At 34.8% G+C, this 10,333-nt stretch overlaps 2 protein-coding genes across 4 annotated transcripts; one reads left to right on the forward strand and one right to left on the reverse strand.

The window, feature by feature from the left end:
- Nucleotides 1-722: 722 nt before the first annotated feature.
- Nucleotides 723-1,841, reverse strand: LOC114804184 (shematrin-like protein 2). The gene has a single exon (XM_029041402.2). It carries the CDS (start codon nt 1,546-1,548, stop codon nt 790-792), a length of 759 nt encoding a protein of 252 aa, XP_028897235.1. The 5' UTR covers nt 1,549-1,841; the 3' UTR covers nt 723-789.
- Nucleotides 1,842-3,328: 1,487 nt separating this feature from the next.
- Nucleotides 3,329-6,423, forward strand: LOC105213783 (E3 ubiquitin-protein ligase RNF185). 3 transcript variants are annotated; one of them, XM_011186838.3, is made up of 4 exons: nt 3,329-3,537; nt 4,825-5,429; nt 5,491-5,657; nt 5,727-6,423. In XM_011186838.3, exons 2-4 carry the CDS (start codon nt 4,864-4,866, stop codon nt 5,825-5,827), a joined length of 834 nt encoding a protein of 277 aa, XP_011185140.1. In that variant the 5' UTR covers nt 3,329-3,537; nt 4,825-4,863; the 3' UTR covers nt 5,828-6,423. The 3 variants fall into 3 exon arrangements, with proteins under 3 accessions (XP_011185140.1, XP_011185142.1, XP_011185141.1); XM_011186840.3 differs by lacking the exon at nt 3,329-3,537 and adding an exon at nt 3,983-4,138; XM_011186839.3 differs by lacking the exon at nt 3,329-3,537 and adding an exon at nt 4,431-4,647.
- The last annotated feature ends 3,910 nt before the right edge of the window (nt 6,424-10,333 follow it).

The following is a 10,333-nucleotide window of genomic DNA, read 5'->3' on the forward strand; positions in this document are numbered from 1 at the left end:
AAAAAAAAATATATATTCATGAAAATCTATATCAGGAAGCGCAGAGATGTGTTTTGCTTGAATGGTGCCTGAAAATATCAACATTTCAACTTTTGGTCTCAAAAAATATTATATTTCAAGTGTTGATGACCTCACTTTGGGCGGGTTTTAACACAATTTCTTTTGTTTACATAAGAAATCTATAATTTTTGCTTACACACGACAAATTCTGGGTATTTTATTTCGGTTTGTTTGTCAACTTATATTTTACACATATGTATCTATGTATATCATTTGCTAATAGATGTTACATAAGAGGTTTTTCATATGTACCCAGCAAGTAGATGTGGATGTGTACTTCCAAACACATATGTATTTGAACAGTGCTAAAAGTAGATGCTAATTGTTTGCTCACACAAATATTCCGGGATTCTATTAAGTTTCAGTATGTACATGTGAGTCCCAAAGTCTTTGAATCAGTCTGAAGGTGCAGCGGGAATCGAGAGATTGGATAAATCAATAGTAAAGGTGAATTGAAGTAGATATAAGAATTGAAAATAAAAAAATATTTGCCTACAAGAACTAATCACTAAAAAATAATTTCCATAGCTGGGTTTTTGAGGTTATGATATGATTTTTAAGTTTAGAAATATTCACAAAAACAACAGTAGTTTATTTCAAAATTAACAATATATGTATTATTCGCTTTAATACTGAATTTATCGTTTCAAATACATATATACAATTCTTCAACATAAAATATGCCTCGTCGATTCATCGTTGCCATCAAGAACACAGCCACAGTTCGTCTTAGCACCAGCCATCTGGACCTAGAGGCCCCAAACCACCAATACTGCCACCGCCAATTGCACCACCACCAACAACTCCAGCGTATCCTAGACCAACACCGCCACCATAGCCATAACCGTTGCCGTAGGTGGCACCATATGAGATAGGAGCTGGAACCGGCGTTGCCACAGCAGTCACAACAGGTGTAACCACCGCCGAAGTGGCCACTGTAGGATAGGCAACACCGCCACTTGCATAACCACCGTTGTAAACGCCACCGCCATAACCATAACCACCATAACCACCAGCGCTGTAACCACCAGCATTGTACCCACTACCGTAGCTGCCACCGGGCACCACAGACACCTTTATCACTTTGACGACATTTTCGCGACTGTAAGGTGTAATGCCGTAACCTCCATAACCACCATTATAGCCACCGCCATAACCATAGCTGCCACCGTAACCACTGCCGTAACCGCCACCATAACCAGGACCGTAGCTACCGCCGCCAACTCCACCACTTAAGCTCGAAAGCAGCGCCAATTTACCGAAAGTCGCCTGACCAGGCACGATAAGTGCGATGAGTGCAAATATAACAACAAATGTCTTCATCTTGTCTTTACTAATTATGTAATCCTTTCTTGCGCTTCTAGTTATGCAACCGATGTGTAGAACTCGACTGTTGCTGTCCACTGACCATCCAAGCTCATTTATACACATATGCCACACGCTCTGCGCAGCGGCCGCGTTGTCTCCATGCCAGAAGAGACAAAGCATGTATTGTTCTATATAAATTTGACCATGTAATAATATTTAACAACGGCATCCAACAGTTTAGCGGCGTTTTTAGTAAATGTGTTTAAATTTTCGCAGGCAAACAGAAAAACAAATAAAAATCTTCGTATGCCAATTGTCTTTGCTTTGGTTCTTAGGCGGTGACTTCCTGTTGTTGTTAACAGTTATTTTTGTTGTTGTTGTTATTTTTATTGTTTTTATGATTTTTTGTATGATCATCACTTTTAAATGGAATTAACACTTTCGCTCGCAGCGAATTGTTTAATTTAGAACTTAACGGTTTTTGCATTTATTTGCTGAGTTAAGTGCGATTTCTTTTTGTGCTATATTTTATTTTCACTATTTGCGTTTCTAAACTAATAGTTAATTTGGAAAAACAAAAAAAAAAAAAATATTTTGGTGCGAATTCTCTTTGGTAAATATGTATGTATGTGTTTTTATCAAAAATCAAAGCATTTGCCATTAGTTTTCTAAATTTAGTCCAAATGCAACTCCCGGTGGTTTTTTGTTCAAAATTCTAATATAATATAGTATATCTACTTAATGAGTAGACTCTGACCTCAAACTGTCATTCCTTCACTGTTCTAAAACACTTTAAGTAGTGTTCAGCGACGTTTGCTGAGATAAGATTACATTTGAAAGTCTTCAAATAACTTTCGATTAAAAATAGTGACATTAGAAGAGTACCGGAATCACTTGTAGCTGCTTATAAAACATCTTCAACTATTCTACAATTGTTTCAAATGAAGAAAGCACAAAATTCGTACGCTCGTACATTTGTGTTGATTAATTGATCTTTTGATTAAAGCTGGATCTTTGCTTTCCTAATGCGACTTCAATTTAGTTCTTAATAAAACCAGAACATTTGATACAATGTAGACCAGCTTACTGGGTCGCAAGACTTAAGATGCAGAATGCAGCAGTCAGCTTCGTCTTGTGGCTTTGCTGTAACTATTTCATATAAGCTGGCATATGTTATTCACAGGTTTTAATTTATATTTATGCATCAAAATGGACTTACCACAACGTTGTTTGTTGAAAACTTAGGTAAATTACAATGTATTCCTTTCCAACATCACTTTATTTAGCATCTTTCAGAACAATACAATTTTCTCATGCACTTCTGCTTTCTTGTAGATAATAAACACGAAATAAACAGATTGAAACACAGCCAACACCCAGTTTTCACTAATTTTCACTAAATTTTTCATAATATGCGATAAAAGATAAATTTGCACAAATTTTAATAGAAATTTCACAATTTCCACTTATTTCGACAAATTTATACACGAACTAACGGATATGGAAGAACAAAGAAGGAAATGGCGGCGGAAATTGACAGCACAAGGGTTGCATTTAAATATGAAATTATTTGTTGGTGAAATATAACTTTTAAGCAAATCCGAAAGCAATAAAGTAATTTTGAAGACATTAATTTTATAGTTAATTTTTAATAGATAATCTTCGATATTAAAAAATATATACACTTGAGATTTAAAACAATATTGGTATTTGAAATTATGTTAATTATTAGTCATACACGTTAAGAATTTCATAGAGTTAAGTAGTAGTACCTTTGATTACATATGAGTGAGCTAATTTTTAAATATTTGGCCTGAATTAATAACAAAATGTTGACGAAAGCTATAAAAATTCCATTACATTAGCTGCACGTACACCAAGCAGCTGTTAATGCTCATGAAACAAAGCTTGCGCGCCATCTGTTATGTTTTTCTGCACATCATATTTCAAATACAACACTGCTAGTAGAAACAGCGCAAAGCAAATGAAAGAAAACGTCACAAGAAATCAGCAGAGCAAGAAAAAACATATTTTATCTAATTAGTTTTGATACAGAAACATTAAGAATTTATAAAAATTAAATATTGTGGTTCATTTGAATATTTTTTCGTGCAAATTCAATAGATTTGAAATTCGCGTGTTAACTGTTGAGCAGTATACGGCATTAAAGTAAGTGCAGAACGACCTTCGTGAGGTGAACGCCTTTACAATTTTTTTTTTCTATAATCAGAATTGTGAAAAAGTGTTATTGCGAAAATACGACACAATTTTTTGTGGCTGAAAAGTTAATGCAAAAGTATTGTGTAAGAAAAAAAGACTAGTGTAAACCTGGAGCAATAATTCTTATATATTGGAAATAATTTGAGTGAATATAAAAACAAGCAAAATGTATAATAACAAAGGCAAAGTACATAACACAGCTGGCAGAACAAAATATAAAAAACAGCAAAAGAGCACGGAACACGTATAGAAAATACTATTACAGGTGTCGATTGGGGGATTTGCAGGAGGTGGCGCACATTAATTGACGCAATGGCGTTAGGGTAGTAGTGGTGCTGATACGAGCTTACGTATGTACGTATATGGGTTGGGGGCATGTGATGCGGAAGAACGTAGTGAATAAGCTGAAATGTTAATTATCCCCGATGTGAATTACACGTCAGTGTATCTGGTCAGCAGTTTATTCTATACTAAAGTGTAGAAGTTAAGCTTATAACTTGCGGGAAAGCAGGAATACAGAACAGCAGACACAAACTAGTTATATATTTGGGTAATTGTAAAGATGAAGCTAATATAAAATGCAAACAATACGAAAGTAGCAGAAAACAACAACTAGAAAGAATCATATCAAAGTTGTTATCACGTTTTTATACTTGCTTATTTGATTGCCGAGTATATTTCAAATGAAAAAGTTGGTTCTTATCTCTCAGAGAACATATAAATCTACGTAATACATATGCACAATATCCGTATATATACATTTAGCATTAAGAAACAAATTTGCAAGACAGGTTCTGATAATACGAATATGTTAGCCGCAAAAAGGAAAAAAACATCGGCACAAGTATGCCGCAATAAAGTGTAAACTGGTTTCGCTGAGAAAACCGAAACAATATATTTGCGGAAAGTGAAATCAGAACTTGTTTACTCAAAAGATTTTTCAGGCCGCATATTCATATGGTTTCTTGTCATAAGTCCAATGTTCATACAGCGTTGTGCACGCGTGTGTAATTCTTTTAAGCCTACTAGCCAAACCTTTTAGTGGTGGCAACTAAATAGGTACATATAGTTTTACGTAGCACGAAGCCAAATTGCATTGCAAAAAATCACGTAGTTCACATTCTAGGCGTTTCCACTTGTTGCATGTGATTGTATTTGATAATTGTTATACGCCGAGTGCAAGTGTTAACCGAATTTTGTTATTTACTTTGTTTATAAACAATTTTTTTCCTACAGTTTATTTGGCAGATTTTGAAACACCAAAAATCGTTCGGCATGTCAACAACGCACGCTCCGTCGGCGCCGGAATTGCCCACAACATCGCATGGTGCAGCGACAGCACCGTCTGATGAACCAATGGGCGAATGGACATATTTCGATAACACAACAAGCGATGGCACAGAGAAAACTGAGACATCGGCAAAGCAAACCGCTACAGCAGCAACAACAACAACCGAAACTGTGAACTCCAACGCGGAAAATGTCGCACCGAAACCTACAACTTCCACAACGTATTCGTTTCCAGGCAGCGCACTGGGCAGCGATTCCACCGCGAATATAAACAGCATTAAAACAGAGAGCAGCACTAGTGGTGATGCTAAAAACAAGAACAACGAAGAGGAAAAAGTCGACGATTCCATGTACGAATGTAATATTTGTCTCGATACCGCTAAGGATGCCGTCGTCAGTCTGTGCGGTCATCTGTTTTGCTGGCCATGTTTGCATCAATGGTTGGAGACACGCCCCAATTGCAAATTATGCCCCGTTTGTAAAGCAGCAATTGGCAAGGATAAAGTAATACCGCTATACGGACGCAATAGCACCAAGCAGGAGGATCCCAGGTAAAGTATTTGTATACCAGCAATTAAAAACTATTATTAATATTCATTTTTTTTTACATAGAAATAAGGTGCCACCACGTCCCGCTGGTCAACGTACTGAACCCGAGCCACAACAAGGTTTCCAGGGTTTCGGTTTTGGTGATGGTTTCCACATGTCTTTCGGTATTGGCGCTTTTCCATTCGGCTATTTCGCTTCGTCCTTCAATTTTGGTGAACCTCGTGCAGCAGGTGAGCTAACTGTTTATTTAAAAAATGTTATAAGCACTGTAAATAACGTTTTTGTTTTTGTCTTTACAGCCGCCAATCGTGGCACAGTCCAATATGAAGATGAACAGCAATTATCTAAATTATTCCTGTATTTGGCTATCTTGTGCATTCTTTGGTTATTGTTCGCATAGCAATACTAAATCGATTATGCTTGCCTAACTAAATATATACTTATGCAAAGAGCCCCACTTTTTAATTTGTTGCTCCGTGCTTGCGATTATTAATAAGAAATTCAATTATGTACATGTGTGCAATTGATTAATGAGACATACATACATACATACAAAAAATTGCAAATACTTTTAACACTGTGGAATTATATATTGTCGAAAGAGCGTGGTAGTAATCTTAATGAGTAAAATTATAAAAAAGTGATAACTTCAAAATAAATGTATGTAATGAATTCAAAACAAAAAACAAATAGTGAATTGTTTAAAAGCTTATTCTTGATATGTATAAACAAGTATTTCGTAACATATATTTCATATTGCTGATTTCTGTGCGGGGATAGCATTGATGTCGGCTAAAATTCCTCTATATTAAATTGAAATATTTTTTCGTTTTTTTTTCTTTTATTCTTATGTGATGTTTACTTTATAACAAATTGTACCTAAAATTCTGCGCTAACATATTTGTGATTAAGCGTTAAGTCGTAGCATGCCACTGATTTTACTTTTCCGCGGTTGTTTGTTTATTTCGAAAATAAAATCCTATAAATTTATTATAATTACATGCATTTTATTATAATTTATTTGGGCAAAATTTATGTTGTTTGTCGGTGCACTGTTTTGGTTTTTGGCATATCGGTATTGGTAAAGATTTAGTTACTCTTGAAGTTATAACAAAGGTCAAAGCGGTCGTGGACGTGTCGCTGACCCCCATAGTCATTTGCATAGTATTATAATGTTCTTCACATATTCAACAACTTTGTTGTTTCACAAAATGTGTAAACAAAGTGAATTTATTCGCACCCTTTAAATAGCACAGTATTTAGAATTAAAATTTAATTCAAATTAAAAATATGCACATATTTTGATTTTATTTCTTTTTTCACATTCCTTTACACATCGAAATTCTTTACTGCAGATAGCTGTTTTAGTTGTCAAATTTCCGCCGCCATTTCGCTCGTTAAGCGTTAAATTCCGTTTTGGTGTGTGAAAAAGATGAAAAATGTAATTTTGTTACAAAATATAGCAGCAAAATTATTTTATAGTGTGAAATAATGAAGCTGTGATTGTGTTTTGAGTTGCAATTAACGAAACATTAAGTTTTTAGTGCATTCAATCGTTTAATAACAAATTGCTTGTAAGCAAGTGCGCGACAGCGCCTGCAATGTTTCTGGTATTTGTGTTATTTCCGATTTGGAAATATCGGCGTAAGTTCCATAATAAGTAAGCAGCTTACGCAGATAACCTGTTGAACCTGTGAGAAATGAGGGTATTTGAGTTATTTCCTATTTGGAAATACCTAATCAGTAAAATCTGTGGGGCTAGTCCTACTTGCTAGTAAGCAATCCTGTGCCAGCGACAACAATGTGAAATTTTGTTTTTATTTTTGCTATAAGGGAATGTTAAATGGGAAGTGGTGCTGATTAAAAACCCACAGATTGCGCAGATAAGGTCTCGTGCTAAAATAGACGAATAATAGATAAGGTTAATTTGATTGTTGCTATTTTAGTTGTTGTTGTTGTAGCGGCATAAAACATTCCCCAAATAATTTTGAGGAATGCTGCCGATTTGACAGTCCTTGGCCGGATAAAAATCCGGGTCCGTTCCGGTTACGTAGAACCGACTGTCGTGGGAACGGTTTTGAATGTCACTAAAATGTCGTGCTTAATATTTTTTAACCCACTTTTGCTACTGATTTGAACACGTGACAAGCAGTGAATGTTTTTCTACGCAATATGGAATTACTAATAATAGTACTGATAATTAAAAAACTGAGATATGAGATATTGAGAAAATGATAATAAAAAAGGTTTTAGTACAGAGCAGCTAACTAACTAACTAATTTGTCGTTTTAACTTCTCAAAATAATTAAACAATCGTTAATTAAATTAAAAATTGAATCAAATGAAAGTTAAATAAATAAATTATTGTTTTTGGTTTTTAAATTAATTAAAGATATTGTTCAATTTTGCTATATTCAAATTAGTAGCAAACTTAATGGTTGGGTTTGACTCTCTATGAAACATATTTATGTAGGATTTTATTGCATTATACTTTTGTAATGCTTTTGGCAACAGGTGTAAACGGTAGAAATGGCAAATATACGACAACGATGATTACAAATATAACATTATAGTCACTACTCCTAATTTAAATACTTCACGGTAAATATTAAATGAGCAAAATTCACAAAGGCCGCACACATAACTTTAAATTACATGATAAATGTCACAAAAGTAGGAATAGAAGCTATTTAAGTATATATTAACACAAACAAACACTTAGACAGGTGTTTACTGTTACGCATACATATCTACATATTGTGCATTTATGTACAAAAAAAAAACACAAAAAAAAGTAATAACCGAAAAGGACCATAACAATGGCAAAGAGAAAAAAGTTCAAAAGGGTTAATAGCATTTCGGGTGATATAGCAAAAAAGATGAACAACAACAAAAAATGGCTAACAAAGCCTTGATAAGCACTCGCTTTTGCAGGTATTAACATATTTGTGGCATTTCTGTGTAAATTTGTACCCACTTATTCCCATTGTGGCCATTGTAATGGGAATTTCAATGCGAATTTCGGTTATTTGAGATTTTTTTTTGTAAATTTATGCAACATATTTGGGTTTATTAAGTGAACAACATACGATGGGGTGTTGGAAATACATTGTACGGGTTTGGTATTAAAAGTACTTAAAGTTAAATTGTTTAAATTTTAGCTCTAAATAAAAATTGTTTAAGATTTCAAAGTGCTTTATTAGTGGGATCAATTATTATCAAAAAAATTAAATTCTAAAATTATATGTAGTTGAATTTAAGCAGTAAAGAAGCTTTATTTAACATTCTAGACGGTCGCATGAAATGTGTCTTCACCACCTGTATAAGTGCTAGTACTAAATTAATCATCATTTGACACATGCTAAATCAGGCATGAGTAATTAATTATGCATTAAAGCTGCTTATCTGGCGCTATTGACTCGGTATTTAACTGAAATAATCTGCTATGACAGTTTGAAATTTAATATTTTATTGCTTTTATACCTTTGCTAATTTGTTTTTGCTTGTGTTTTGCGCTTAATTGGCTTATGTAAAGTGAGGCACTCACCACATAAATATGTTTGTATATGTGCCTCATATTGCAGTTAAGTGCCTTTCAAGCGAAAGTGATGAATTGTTTATGCAAATTCTCACTTAGCAGCGCTATGTTGAGCAGCTTTGTACGAGCTTTGCAATTTTTGCATTTTAAAATTTTACTGAATTTTGACATGTGATAAGCTCTGGAATCGTTCGTCGTCACGTTAAAGTTGTTGACATCAATGCATGCCAACAGCTACTTTACTTTCCCACACGCACAGCAATAAGATTTTGCATATTCCTTTTTATAATAGAAATTCTTCTATGCATAATAAATTTTCTTGGTAAATTCATGAATATCAAAAATGAAAATGAAAAAGCGTTTGTGTGTGAGTTATGCTTGAGTGTGTGTTTGATATACATATGACATTAATCTATATGAATTCACAGTGCTGGGGCTAAAGAGGGTTTTGGTTTCCTCCTTGGAAGCACGAATAGTTGCTCAATACCCCCAAACAATTCTACATACATATATGTATACCAGCTACGCCTTGTAAATTCAAATGCTGTTGCTTTTTATCTGCTGTGTATGCCCTTTCTATTGGCTCGTTTGACTTCTCTCTCAGTCGTTGGGGTTGATTGTTATGACATTTGATGTGTGGTAAACAAAATTTTATTATTTCTCTAGCGAAATTTATTATTTCTTGTTGTTGCTTAATAGAATTTGCGTTGACATAGTCGACACCAATTGGAGGTATGAGTCCCCATGTATTGCTGACATGCGTCAAAGAGTTGGAGATTCTTTTATTAAAGGAAAACTTAGTTAGAATTTTATGTTTTTTTTGTAGTTCGAGCTGCCAAATGCGAGTCTCGATAAAATTACTTCGCTAGTTGAAATTATAACGTCATGTAATCGCGTCATTTTGGAGGATATGGATATTTGATATTTTCGTCAATTGTTAGAATATTTATTTCAGAAGACTTCTCAGCCGTCTCACCGGATGTCGTTGTCATTGTTGTTGTAGCGGCATAAAACATTTCTAAAATAATTTTGAGAAACGCTGCCGATTTGAGAGTCTTTCTTCTTCTTCTTGACTGGCGTAGACACCGCTTACGCGGTTATAGCCGAGTCCAAAACAGCGAGCCACGTATCCCTCCTTCTGGTAGTTTGGCGCCAATTGGTTGTACCAAGCGAAGCCAGGTCCCTCTCCACCTGGTCCTTCCATCGGAGTGGAGGTCTCCCTCTTCCTCGGCTTCCACCAGCGGGTACTGCATCGAATACTTTCAGAGCTGGAGCATTTTCATCCATTCGAACAACATGACCTAGCCAGCGTAGCCGCTGTTTTTTTATTCGCTGGACTATGTTATGTCGTCGAATAACACATACAGC

The sequence above is a fragment of the Zeugodacus cucurbitae genome, chromosome 5 (genome assembly GCF_028554725.1).
Source record: "Zeugodacus cucurbitae isolate PBARC_wt_2022May chromosome 5, idZeuCucr1.2, whole genome shotgun sequence".
NCBI classification, from domain to species: domain Eukaryota; kingdom Metazoa; phylum Arthropoda; class Insecta; order Diptera; family Tephritidae; genus Zeugodacus; species Zeugodacus cucurbitae.

Excerpts from the sequence above, each read along its gene's own strand:
- LOC105213783 (XM_011186838.3), top strand. The coding sequence starts at position 4,864 with ATGTCAACAACGCACGCTCCGTCGGCGCCGGAATTGCCCACAACATCG. Across the intron at positions 5,430-5,490 it reads ACCAAGCAGGAGGATCCCAG|AAATAAGGTGCCACCACGTC; the intron begins GTAAAGTATTTG and ends TTTTTTACATAG. Across the intron at positions 5,658-5,726 it reads TGGTGAACCTCGTGCAGCAG|CCGCCAATCGTGGCACAGTC; the intron begins GTGAGCTAACTG and ends TTGTCTTTACAG.
- LOC114804184 (XM_029041402.2), bottom strand. The coding sequence starts at position 1,548 with ATGCTTTGTCTCTTCTGGCATGGAGACAACGCGGCCGCTGCGCAGAGC.